Genomic DNA, 15,779 nt, shown 5'->3' with positions numbered 1-15,779 from the left:
AACCCAAGAGTCCTATAAAGTAGATAACACGGCACGTGATGTGGTTGAACACTTTTTCAGTCTCTTTCCTTTGTATCCGTTACAGATCTCAATCCCAGGATTTGGTGGCTGCACCCCTCCCGAATAATCGCACTGTTTTATTCGGTATAAGTGGCTCAATGAAAACTGCAGCAATAGGAATTAAACCAGGATAAACCGAACTCTGGGCCTGATTCAGAGCCGGACGCTATTTGCGCTCGCTCGTTCAGAAAAAGGGGCCGGCTATTTAAATAGAGCGCTCGTTCTTTGCGGTCTGTTGACGCCTCTGTGTCTGAGCGAGCGAACGAAACATGCGCTCGCTATTTTGTAAAGACGCCACCTGGCCGCTCGCATCCTACGTCATCTCCGCTATTTATTAGATTAATCGAGTACATCGAAAGGCGTCTGAACTGCTCGCAGTGCTTGTGGTTGGATTTTCCTACCGCAATCATGCGAACAGTTCAGGCTAAAAGACAACCAAGTGACGTTGTCGATGATGCGGCTTTGTTAATTATGCACACCCTTAAATCGCCCGTTTTGACCGCCTGCGTTCGGATCTCCACTCCCCGTTTTCAAGCACCTTCCCCTGTTACCACCCACAAACGCCTCATCCTGTCACTCAAATTAGCAGGCATTCGCTATTTTGCGAGCACACAATTTCCGACCGTAATGACTGGTTCGCGCATGCGTATTACAACCCATACGCATGCGCAGTTGTGCGAACATCGCTCGGAGCGAACGAGCGGCTCTGAATCAGGCCCTCTGACCTTTGCGGTTTCACTTAATACTCTTATTTAACGGCCAAAGCTAATCAATTGTCTGACATTTTCCTTGTGCAATAACCCATGAAATCTGCATTAAGTGCTCCGAATCTATAGGTTACCTCATTGCATTAAGTGCTCCGAATCCATAGGTTACACCATGCATCACGTGCTCAGACTCTATAGGTTACCCCATGCATCACGTGCTCAGACTCTATAGGTTACCCCATGCATCAAGTGCTCAGAATCTATAGGTTTCCCATGCATTAGGTGCTGAGAATCTATAGGTTACCCCATGCATCAAGTGCTCAGAATCTATAGGTTACCCCATGCATCAAGTGCTCAGAATCTATAGGTTACCCCATGTATCACATGCTCAGAATCTATAGGTTTCCCATGCATTAAGTGCTCAGAATTTATAGGTTACCCCATGCATCACGAGCTCAGACTATAAGGGTTACCCCATGCATCAAGTGCTCAGAATCGATAGGTTACCCCATGCATCACGAGCTCAGACTATATAGGTTACCCCATGCATCACGTGCTCAGAATATATAGGTTTCCCATGCATTAGGTGCTAGGAATCTATAGGTTACCCCATGCATTAAGTACTCAGAATTTATAGGTTACCCCATGCATCACGTGCTCAGAATATATAAGTTTCCCATGCATTAGGTGCTCAGAATTTATAGGTTACCCCATGCATTAAGTGCACAGAATCTATAGGTTACCCAATGCATTAAGACCCAGGGGGTGTATTTTACACAGAATTTTTCCTGGCAGCGGCTGCGAGAACATCCACGTTAAGTGGCTTAACGCACAGAATAGCGACCTGTCATTAAATAGCCCAGGGCCAAGCTGCAGGAGTGGGGTAAACCCGGCGGATAACTGAATATGCCCCCGAGTACCCATTATATAGATCTCCACGTCCCGGAATTATGGGGTCGGATCGGTATGGGGCTGTCACTTTCCAGATAAGTTTTCACACAATACTGGCATGGACGATAAACTTGCCGAAAACATCTGCGTACGGGTGGGCACACTGTTGGCAGCAGTAACCATGTTCCTGTGGCACTTAAAGGGCAAGTTACACAGACCAGATGATCCACTTTGATGTTCTGCAAATGACTGCAGCGGCGGGAAGGTGGCGCATTCCTGACACGCCTGCGACACTCAGAATATAGCCGTTACCAAGATGCCCTGTGGTATCCTGCCCCCGCTCCCCAACTACTCAGTGTGATTATCCTGCCCCCGCTCCCCCACTACTCAGTATGATTATCCTGCCCCCGCTCCCCAACTACTCAGTATGATTATCCTCCCCCGCTCCCCAACTACTCAGTGTCATTATCCTGCCCCCGCTCCCCAACTACTCAGTGTGATTATCTTGCCCCCGCTCCCCAACTACTCAGTGTGATTATCCTGCCCCCGCTCCCCAACTACTCAGTGTGATTATCCTCCCCCGCTCCCCAACTACTCAGTGTGATTATCCTCCCCCGCTCCCCAACTACTCAGTGTCATTATCCTGCCCCCGCTCCCCAACTACTCAGTGTGATTATCTTGCCCCCGCTCCCCAACTACTCAGTGTGATTATCCTGCCCCCGCTCCCCAACTACTCAGTGTGATTATCCTCCCCCGCTCCCCAACTACTCAGTGTGATTATCCTCCCCCGCTCCCCAACTACTCAGTGTCATTATCCTGCCCCCGCTCCCCAACTACTCAGTGTCATTATCCTGCCCCCTCAGTGTGATTATCCTGCCCCCGCTCCCAAACTACTCAGTGTGACTATCCTGCCCCCGCTCCCTAACTACTCAGTGTCATTATCCTGCCCCCGCTCCCCAACTACTCAGTGGGATTATCCTGCCCCCGCTCCCCAACTACTCAGTGTGATTATCCCGCCCCCGCTCCCTAACTACTCAGTGTGATTATCCTGCCCCCGCTCCCCAACTACTCAGTGTGATTATCCTGCCCCCGCTCCCCAACTACTCAGTGTGATTATCCTCCCCCGCTCCCCAACTACTCAGTGTCATTATCCTGCCCCCGCTCCCCAACTACTCAGTGTCATTATCCTGCCCCCTCAGTGTGATTATCCTGCCCCCGCTCCCAAACTACTCAGTGTGACTATCCTGCCCCCGCTCCCTAACTACTCAGTGTCATTATCCTGCCCCCGCTCCCCAACTACTCAGTGTCATTATCCTGCCCCCGCTCCCCAACTACTCAGTGTCATTATCCTGCCCCCGCTCCCCAACTACTCAGTGTGATTATCCCGCCCCCGCTCCCTAACTACTCAGTGTGATTATCCTGCCCCCGCTCCCCAACTACTCAGTGTGATTATCCTGCCCTCGCTCCCAAACTACTCAGTGTGACTATCCTGCCCCCGCTCCCTACTCAGTGGGATTATCCTGCCCCCGCTCCCTAACTACTCAGTGTCATTATCCTGCCCCCGCTCCCCAACTACTCAGTGTCATTATCCTGCCCCCGCTCCCCAACTACTCAGTGTGATTATCCCGCCCCCGCTCCCTAACTACTCAGTGTGATTATCCTGCCCCCGCTCCCCAACTACTCAGTGTGATTATCCTGCCCCCGCTCCCCAACTACTCAGTGTGATTATCCTGCCCCCGCTCCCCAACTACTCAGTGTCATTATCCTGCCCCCTCAGTGTGATTATCCTGCCCCCGCTCCCAAACTACTCAGTGTGACTATCCTGCCCCCGCTCCCTAACTACTCAGTGTCATTATCCTGCCCCCGCTCCCCAACTACTCAGTGGGATTATCCTGCCCCCGCTCCCCAACTACTCAGTGTGATTATCCCGCCCCCGCTCCCTAACTACTCAGTGTGATTATCCTGCCCCCGCTCCCCAACTACTCAGTGTGATTATCCTCCCCCGCTCCCCAACTACTCAGTGTCATTATCCTGCCCCCGCTCCCCAACTACTCAGTGTCATTATCCTGCCCCCTCAGTGTGATTATCCTGCCCCCGCTCCCAAACTACTCAGTGTGACTATCCTGCCCCCGCTCCCTAACTACTCAGTGTCATTATCCTGCCCCCGCTCCCCAACTACTCAGTGTGATTATCCTCCCCCGCTCCCCAACTACTCAGTGTCATTATCCTGCCCCCGCTCCCCAACTACTCAGTGTCATTATCCTGCCCCCTCAGTGTGATTATCCTGCCCCCGCTCCCAAACTACTCAGTGTGACTATCCTGCCCCCGCTCCCTAACTACTCAGTGTCATTATCCTGCCCCCGCTCCCCAACTACTCAGTGGGATTATCCTGCCCCCGCTCCCCAACTACTCAGTGTGATTATCCTGCCCCCGCTCCCCAACTACTCAGTGTGATTATCCTGCCCCCGCTCCCCAACTACTCAGTGTGATTATCCTCCCCCGCTCCCCAACTACTCAGTGTCATTATCCTGCCCCCGCTCCCCAACTACTCAGTGTCATTATCCTGCCCCCTCAGTGTGATTATCCTGCCCCCGCTCCCAAACTACTCAGTGTGACTATCCTGCCCCCGCTCCCTAACTACTCAGTGTCATTATCCTGCCCCCGCTCCCCAACTACTCAGTGTCATTATCCTGCCCCCGCTCCCCAACTACTCAGTGTCATTATCCTGCCCCCTCAGTGTGATTATCCTGCCCCCGCTCCCAAACTACTCAGTGTGATTATCCTGCCCCCGCTCCCCAACTACTCAGTGTGATTATCCTCCCCCGCTCCCCAACTACTCAGTGTCATTATCCTGCCCCCGCTCCCCAACTACTCAGTGTGATTATCCTGCCCCCGCTCCCCAACTACTCAGTGTGATTATCCTGCCCTCGCTCCCAAACTACTCAGTGTCATTATCCTGCCCCCGCTCCCCAACTACTCAGTGTCATTATCCTGCCCCCGCTCCCCAACTACTCAGTGTCATTATCCTGCCCCCTCAGTGTGATTATCCTGCCCCCACTCCCAAACTACTCAGTGTGACTATCCTGCCCCCGCTCCCTAACTACTCAGTGTCATTATCCTGCCCCCGCTCCCTAACTACTCAGTGTGATTATCCTCCCCCGCTCCCCAACTACTCAGTGTCATTATCCTGCCCCCGCTCCCTAACTACTCAGTAATTATCCTGCCCCCGCCCCCCAACTACTCAGTAATTATCCTGCCCCCGCTCCCCAACTACTCAGTGTCATTATCCTGCCCCCGCTCCCAAACTACTCAGTGTGACTATCCTGCCCCCGCTCCCTAACTACTCAGTGTGATTATCCTGCCCCCGCTCCCTACTCAGTGTGATTATCCTGCCCCCGCTCCCCAACTACTCAGTGTGATTATCCTGCCCCCGCTCCCTAACTACTCAGTGTGATTATCCTGCCCCCGCTCCCCAACTACTCAGTGGGATTATCCTGCCCCCGCTCCCCAACTACTCAGTGTGATTATCCTGCCCCCACTCCCCAACTACTCAGTGTGATTATCCTGCCCCCGCTCCCCAACTACTCAGTGTGATTATCCTGCCCCCGCTCCCAAACTACTCAGTGTGATTATCCTGCCCCCGCTCCCCAACTACTCAGTGTGATTATCCTCCCCCGCTCCCCAACTACTCAGTGTCATTATCCTGCCCCCGCTCCCCAACTACTCAGTGTCATTATCCCGCCCCCGCTCCCCAACTACTCAGTGTGATTATCCTGCCCCCGCTCCCCAACTACTCAGTGTGATTATCCTGCCCCCGCTCCCAAACTACTCAGTGTGATTATCCTGCCCCCGCTCCCCAACTACTCAGTGTGATTATCCTCCCCCGCTCCCCAACTACTCAGTGTGATTATCCTGCCCCCGCTCCCTAACTACTCAGTGTGATTATCATAAATCATACTGATTACCCTCCCCCGGTGTGCTTACGGCCTGCAGGTGCCACTGTTATGATGAAATGTGTTAGTCAGCGACTAAAATCTACAGTATCTCACAAATGTGCAGAGTTCCGGAGAATAATATACGCGATATAGCGCATTTCCTGGCAGAATGAATTCTTATATTTCATCACTAAAGTCTTCGCTTTGCAGTGACCTCGGAGATAACGCGAGCCAGGTCTTCCCGGTACAACGTCGGCGTATTGGGAAACGCACACCTAGAACTCACAATCCGCAGTCAGAGGAGCTTACTTGGTGCAGGCTGTAAGGAAGAAGCCCTCGAAGACGTGGCTGCAGAATTCCTCCGACCCGAACTCCTCGGAGAGCAGCGTCAGGTTACTGGTGAAGAGGTGCAGGAAGAGGTCTGTAAAGGCAGAGTCATTGCACGTCTCCTCTGATAAATAAAAGAGGAAAATTTAAAAATCAGTAAATAATCATCACCAAATGTTTAATAGGTTATATTATATGGAAGAAGTGATTTTCAATATGTCATTTTCAGCATTTTCTATATATTTTATAGTATAATATACACTTTTGTATCCCCCCCTCCTCCCCATACCCAGGGTGCTGCCAGATACAGTGACATAATGCGAATGTATGGGAAGCTTTGTCAGGTCGCTAAGTAACTGCAGCACCCGGCCAGGGGCAAGAACAGGCGCACAAAAGAAAAGCAGACCCCCCCTCTAGAAATACACCACCCATGCAATACAGATCAATAGTACTGTGCAAGTAATCCCGACCCCACCTAACACTACATCACACTAATTACACCATTACCCATCTGACACAGGTACCTGAGCTATATACACATTCCTTCTATCCTCAGTATCTCCATCCTATACCCACCTAACACTGCATCACACTAATTACATCATTACCCATCTGATACAGGTGCCTGAGCTATATACACATTCCTTCTATCCTCAGTATCTCCATCCTATACCCACCTAACACTACATCACACTAATTACATCATTACCCATCTGTCACAGGTACCTGAGCTATATACACATTCCTTCTATCAGAATCTCCATCCTATACCCACCTAACACTACATCACACTAATTACATCATTACCCATCTGTCACAGGTACCTGAGCTATATACACATTCCTTCTATCCTCAGTATCTCCATCCTATACCCACCTAACACTACATCACACTAATTACATCATTACCCATCTGTCACAGGTACCTGACCTATATACACATTCCTTCTATCCTCAGTATCTCCATCCTATACCCACCTAACACTGCATCACACTAATTACATCATTACCCATCTGTCACAGGTGCCTGAGCTATATACACATTCCTTCTATCCTCAGTATCTCCATCCTATACCCACCTAACACTACATCACACTAATTACATCATTACCCATCTGACACAGGTACCTGAGCTATATACACATTCCTTCTATCCTCAGTATCTCCATCCTATACCCACCTAACACTACATCACACTAATTACATCATTACCCATCTGACACAGGTGCCTGAGCTATATACACATTCCTTCTATCCTCCGTATCTCCATCCTATACCCACCTAACACTACATCACACTAATTACATCATTACCCATCTGTGCCTGAGCTATATACACATTCCTTCTATCCTCAGTATCTCCATCCTATACCCACCTAACACTGCATCACACTAATTACATCATTACCCATCTGACACAGGTGCCTGAGCTATATACACATTCCTTCTATCCTCAGTATCTCCATCCTATACCCACCTAACACTACATCACACTAATTACATCATTACCCATCTGACACAGGTGCCTGAGCTATATACACATTCCTTCTATCCTCAGTATCTCCATCCTATACCCACCTAACACTACATCACACTAATTACATCATTACCCATCTGACACAGGTACCTGAGCTATATACACATTCCTTCTATCCTCAGTATCTCCATCCTATACCCACCTAACACTACATCACACTAATTACATCATTACCCATCTGACACATGTACCTGAGCTATATACACATTCCTTCTATCCTCAGTATCTCCATCCTATACCCACCTAACACTACATCACACTAATTACACCATTACCCATCTGTCACAGGTACCTGAGCTATATACACATTCCCTCTATCCTCAGTATCTCCATCCTATACCCACCTAACACTGCATCACACTAATTACATCATTACCCATCTGACACAGGTGCCTGAGCTATATACACATTCCTTCTATCCTCAGTATCTCCATCCTATACCCACCTAACACTACATCACACTAATTACATCATTACCCATCTGACACAGGTGCCTGAGCTATATACACATTCCTTCTATCCTCGGTATCTCCATCCAATACCCACCTAACACTGCATCACACTAATTACATCATTACCCATCTGACACAGGTACCTGAGCTATATACACATTCCCTCTATCCTCAGTATCTCCATCCTATACCCACCTAACACTGCATCACACTAATTACATCATTACCCATCTGACACAGGTACCTGAGCTATATACACATTACTTCTATCCTCAGTATCTCCATCCTATACCCACCTAACACTACATCACACTAATTACATCATTACCCATCTGTCACAGGTACCTGAGCTATATACACATTCCTTCTATCCTCAGTATCCCCATCCTATACCCACCTAACACTACATCACACTAATTACATCATTACCCATCTGACACAGGTGCCTGAGCTATATACACATTCCTTCTATCCTCAGTATCTCCATCCTATACCCACCTAACACTACATCACACTAATTACATCATTACCCATCTGATACAGGTACCTGAGCTATATACACATTCCTTCTATCCTCAGTATCTCCATCCTATACCCACCTAACACTGCATCACACTAATTACATCATTACCCATCTGTGCCTGAGCTATATACACATTCCTTCTATCCTCAGTATCTCCATCCTATACCCACCTAACACTACATCACACTAATTACATCATTACCCATCTGTCACAGGTACCTGAGCTATATACACATTCCTTCTATCCTCAGTATCTCCATCCTATACCCACCTAACACTACATCACACTAATTACATCATTACCCATCTGACACAGGTACCTGAGCTATATACACATTCCTTCTATCCTCAGTATCTCCATCCTATACCCACCTAACACTACATCACACTAATTACATCATTACCCATCTGTCACAGGTGCCTGAGCTATATACACATTCCTTCTATCCTCAGTATCTCCATCCTATACCCACCTAACACTACATCACACTAATTACATCATTACCCATCTGACACAGGTGCCTGAGCTATATACACATTCCTTCTATCCTCAGTATCTCCATCCTATACCCACCTAACACTACATCACACTAATTACATCATTACCCATCTGTCACAGGTGCCTGAGCTATATACACATTCCTTCTATCCTCAGTATCTCCATCCTATACCCACCTAACACTACATCACACTAATTACATCATTACCCATCTGTCACAGGTACCTGAGCTATATACACATTCCTTCTATCCTCAGTATCTCCATCCTATACCCACCTAACACTGCATCACACTAATTACATCATTACCCATCTGACACAGGTGCCTGAGCTATATACACATTCCTTCTATCCTCAGTATCTCCATCCTATACCCACCTAACACTGCATCACACTAATTACATCATTACCCATCTGACACAGGTACCTGAGCTATATACACATTCCCTCTATCCTCAGTATCTCCATCCTATACCCACCTAACACTACATCACACTAATTACATCATTACCCATCTGACACAGGTACCTGAGCTATATACACATTCCTTCTATCCTCAGTATCTCCATCCTATACCCACCTAACACTGCATCACACTAATTACATCATTACCCATCTGTCACAGGTACCTGAGCTATATATACACATTCCTTCTATCCTCAGTATCTCCATCCTATACCCACCTAACACTACATCACACTAATTACATCATTACCCATCTGTCACATGTACCTGAGCTATATACACATTCCTTCTATCCTCAGTATCTCCATCCTATACCCACCTAACACTGCATCACACTAATTACATCATTACCCATCTGACACAGGTGCCTGAGCTATATACACATTCCTTCTATCCTCAGTATCTCCATCCTATACCCACCTAACACTACATCACACTAATTACATCATTACCCATCTGTCACATGTACCTGAGCTATATACACATTCCTTCTATCCTCAGTATCTCCATCCTATACCCACCTAACACTGCATCACACTAATTACATCATTACCCATCTGACACAGGTGCCTGAGCTATATACACATTCCTTCTATCCTCAGTATCCCCATCCTATACCCACCTAACACTACATCACACTAATTACATCATTACCCATCTGACACAGGTGCCTGAGCTATATACACATTCCTTCTATCCTCAGTATCTCCATCCTATACCCACCTAACACTACATCACACTAATTACATCATTACCCATCTGACACAGGTACCTGAGCTATATACACATTCCTTCTATCAGAATCTCCATCCTATACCCACCTAACACTACATCACACTAATTACATCATTACCCATCTGTCACAGGTACCTGAGCTATATACACATTCCTTCTATCCTCATTATCTCCATCCTATACCCACCTAACACTACATCACACTAATTACATCATTACCCATCTGACACAGGTACCTGAGCTATATACACATTCCTTCTATCCTCAGTATCTCCATCCTATACCCACCTAACACTACATCACACTAATTACATCATTACCCATCTGTCACATGTACCTGAGCTATATACACATTCCTTCTATCCTCAGTATCTCCATCCTATACCCACCTAACACTACATCACACTAATTACATCATTACCCATCTGACACAGGTACCTGAGCTATATACACATTCCTTCTATCCTCAGTATCTCCATCCTATACCCACCTAACACTACATCACACTAATTACATCATTACCCATCTGTCACAGGTACCTGAGCTATATACACATTCCTTCTATCCTCAGTATCTCCATCCTATACCCACCTAACACTACATCACACTAATTACATCATTACCCATCTGACACAGGTGCCTGAGCTATATACACATTCCTTCTATCCTCAGTATCTCCATCCTATACCCACCTAACACTGCATCACACTAATTACATCATTACCCATCTGATACAGGTACCTGAGCTATATACACATTCCTTCTATCCTCAGTATCTCCATCCTATACCCACCTAACACTACATCACACTAATTACACCATTACCCATCTGACACAGGTACCTGAGCTATATACACATTCCTTCTATCCTCAGTATCTCCATACTATACCCACCTAACACTACATCACACTAATTACATCATTACCCATCTGTCACAGGTACCTGAGCTATATACACATTCCTTCTATCCTCAGTATCTCCATCCTATACCCACCTAACTCTACATCACACTAATTACATCATTACCCATCTGACACAGGTACCTGAGCTATATACACATTCCTTCTATCCTCAGTATCTCCATCCTATACCCACCTAACACTACATCACACTAATTACATCATTACCCATCTGACACAGGTACCTGAGCTATATACACATTCCTTCTATCCTCAGTATCTCCATCCTATACCTACCTAACACTACATCACACTAATTACACCATTACCCATCTGACACAGGTGCCTGAGCTATATACACATTCCTTCTATCCTCAGTATCTCCATCCTATACCCACCTAACACTACATCACACTAATTACATCATTACCCATCTGTCACAGGTACCTGAGCTATATACACATTCCTTCTATCCTCAGTATCTCCATCCTATACCCACCTAACACTACATCACACTAATTACATCATTACCCATCTGACACAGGTACCTGAGCTATATACACATTCCTTCTATCCTCAGTATCTCCATCCTATACCCACCTAACACTGCATCACACTAATTACATCATTACCCATCTGACACAGGTACCTGAGCTATATACACATTCCTTCTATCCTCAGTATCCCCATCCTATACCCACCTAACACTACATCACACTAATTACATCATTACCCATCTGAGACAGGTACCTGAGCTATATACACATTCCTTCTATCCTCAGTATCTCCATCCTATACCCACCTAACACTACATCACACTAATTACATCATTACCCATCTGACACAGGTACCTGAGCTATATACACATTCCTTCTATCCTCAGTATCTCCATCCTATACCCACCTAACACTGCATCACACTAATTACATCATTACCCATCTGACACAGGTACCTGAGCTATATACACATTCCTTCTATCCTCAGTATCTCCATCCTATACCCACCTAACACTACATCACACTAATTACATCATTACCCATCTGACACAGGTACCTGAGCTATATACACATTCCTTCTATCCTCAGTATCTCCATCCTATACCCACCTAACACTACATCACACTAATTACACCATTACCCATGTGACACAGGTACCTGAGCTATATACACATTCCTTCTATCCTCAGTATCTCCATCCTATACCCACCTAACACTACATCACACTAATTACATCATTACCCATCTGACACAGGTGCCTGACCTATATACACATTCCTTCTATCCTCAGTATCTCCATCCTATACCCACCTAACACTACATCACACTAATTACACCATTACCCATCTGACACAGGTGCCTGAGCTATATACACATTCCTTCTATCCTCAGTATCTCCATCCTATACCCACCTAACACTGCATCACACTAATTACATCATTACCCATCTGACACAGGTGCCTGAGCTATATACACATTCCTTCTATCCTCAGTATCTCCATCCTATACCCACCTAACACTACATCACACTAATTACACCATTACCCATCTGACACAGGTGCCTGAGCTATATACACATTCCTTCTATCAGTATCTCCATCCTATAGCTACCTAACACTGCATCACACTAATTACATCATTACCCATCTGTCACAGGTACCTGAGCTATATACACATTCCTTCTATCCTCAGTATCCCCATCCTATACCCACCTAACACTACATCACACTAATTACATCATTACCCATCTGTCACAGGTACCTGAGCTATATACACATTCCTTCTATCCTCAGTATCTCCATCCTATACCCACCTAACACTACATCACACTAATTACATCATTACCCATCTGACACAGGTACCTGAGCTATATACACATTCCTTCTATCCTCAGTATCTCCATCCTATACCCACCTAACACTGCATCACACTAATTACATCATTACCCATCTGACACAGGTACCTGAGCTATATACACATTCCTTCTATCCTCAGTATCTCCATCCTATACCCACCTAACACTGCATCACACTAATTACACCATTACCCATCTGTCACAGGTACCTGAGCTATATACACATTCCTTCTATCCTCAGTATCTCCATCCTATACCCACCTAACACTACATCACACTAATTACATCATTACCCATCTGTCACAGGTACCTGAGCTATATACACATTCCTTCTATCCTCAGTATCTCCATCCTATACCCACCTAACACTACATCACACTAATTACATCATTACCCATCTGACACAGGTACCTGAGCTATATACACATTCCTTCTATCCTCAGTATCTCCATCCTATACCCACCTAACACTACATCACACTAATTACATCATTACCCATCTGTCACAGGTACCTGAGCTATATACACATTCCTTCTATCCTCAGTATCTCCATCCTATACCCACCTAACACTGCATCACACTAATTACATCATTACCCATCTGTCACATGTACCTGAGCTATATACACATTCCTTCTATCCTCAGTATCTCCATCCTATACCCACCTAACACTGCATCACACTAATTACATCATTACCCATCTGTCACAGGTACCTGAGCTATATACACATTCCCTCTATCCTCAGTATCTCCATCCTATACCCACCTAACACTGCATCACACTAATTACATCATTACCCATCTGTCACAGGTACCTGAGCTATATACACATTCCTTCTATCCTCAGTATCTCCATCCTATACCCACCTAACACTACATCACACTAATTACATCATTACCCATCTGTCACAGGTACCTGAGCTATATACACATTCCTTCTATCCTCAGTATCTCCATCCTATACCCACCTAACACTACATCACACTAATTACATCATTACCCATCTGTCACAGGTACCTGAGCTATATACACATTCCCTCTATCCTCAGTATCTCCATCCTATACCCACCTAACACTACATCACACTAATTACATCATTACCCATCTGACACAGGTACCTGAGCTATATACACATTCCTTCTATCCTCAGTATCTCCATCCTATACCCACCTAACACTGCATCACACTAATTACATCATTACCCATCTGACACAGGTACCTGAGCTATATACACATTCCTTCTATCCTCAGTATCTCCATCCTATACCCACCTAACACTACATCACACTAATTACATCATTACCCATCTGACACAGGTACCTGAGCTATATACACATTCCTCCTATCCTCAGTATCCCCATCCTATACCCACCTAACACTACATCACACTAATTACATCATTACCCATCTGACACAGGTACCTGAGCTATATACACATTCCTTCTATCCTCAGTATCTCCATCCTATACCCACCTAACACTACATCACACTAATTACATCATTACCCATCTGTCACAGGTACCTGAGCTATATACACATTCCCTCTATCCTCAGTATCTCCATCCTATACCCACCTAACACTGCATCACACTAATTACATCATTACCCATCTGACACAGGTACCTGAGCTATATACACATTCCTTCTATCCTCAGTATCTCCATCCTATACCCACCTAACACTGCATCACACTAATTACATCATTACCCATCTGACACAGGTACCTGAGCTATATACACATTCCTTCTATCCTCAGTATCCCCATCCTATACCCACCTAACACTACATCACACTAATTACATCATTACCCATCTGACACAGGTACCTGAGCTATATACACATTCCTTCTATCCTCAGTATCTCCATCCTATACCCACCTAACACTACATCACACTAATTACACCATTACCCATCTGTCACAGGTACCTGAGCTATATACACATTCCTTCTATCCTCAGTATCTCCATCCTATACCCACCTAACACTACATCACACTAATTACATCATTACCCATCTGACACAGGTGCCTGAGCTATATACACATTCCTTCTATCCTCAGTATCTCCATCCTATACCCACCTAACACTACATCACACTAATTACATCATTACCCATCTGACACAGGTACCTGAGCTATATACACATTCCTTCTATCCTCAGTATCTCCATCCTATACCCACCTAACACTACATCACACTAATTACATCATTACCCATCTGTCACAGGTACCTGAGCTATATACACATTCCTTCTATCCTCAGTATCTCCATTCTATATCCACCTAACACTACATCACACTAATTACATCATTACCCATCTGACACAGGTACCTGAGCTATATACACATTCCTTCTATCCTCAGTATCTCCATCCTATACCCACCTAACACTGCATCACACTAATTACATCATTACCCATCTGACACAGGTACCTGAGCTATATACACATTCCTTCTATCCTCAGTATCCCCATCCTATACCCACCTAACACTACATCACACTAATTACATCATTACCCATCTGTCACAGGTACCTGAGCTATATACACATTCCTTCTATCAGTATCTCCATCCTATACCCACCTAACACTACATCACACTAATTACATCATTACCCATCTGACACAGGTACCTGAGCTATATACACATTCCTTCTATCCTCAGTATCTCCATCCTATACCCACCTAACACTGCATCACACTAATTACATCATTACCCATCTGTCACAGGTACCTGAGCTATATACACATTCCTTCTATCCTCAGTATCTCCATCTTATACCCACCTAACACTACATCACACTAATTACAACATTACCCATCTGACACAGGTACCTGAGCTATATACACATTCCTTCTATCCTCAGTATCTCCATCCTATACCCACCTAACACTGCATCAC

General features: G+C 45.6%; 1 protein-coding gene across 1 annotated transcript in view; it reads right to left on the bottom strand.

The window, feature by feature from the left end:
- Positions 1-15,779, bottom strand: part of NELFB (negative elongation factor complex member B) — a 63,481-nt gene that overhangs the window by 3,371 nt on the left and 44,331 nt on the right. Inside the window, exon 11 of the mRNA XM_088459678.1 lies at positions 5,903-6,044. Within this exon, the coding sequence (XP_088315804.1) occupies positions 5,903-6,044 (142 nt within the window). The remainder of the gene's footprint in view (positions 1-5,902; positions 6,045-15,779) is intronic.

The sequence above is a fragment of the Taudactylus pleione genome, unplaced genomic scaffold (genome assembly GCF_031769625.1).
Source record: "Taudactylus pleione unplaced genomic scaffold, aTauple2 ptg000927l, whole genome shotgun sequence".
Taxonomy (NCBI): Eukaryota; Metazoa; Chordata; class Amphibia; order Anura; family Myobatrachidae; genus Taudactylus; species Taudactylus pleione.
The sequence above is the reverse complement of the archived record's forward strand: the minus strand, read 5'-3'. Positions and strand labels throughout refer to the sequence as shown.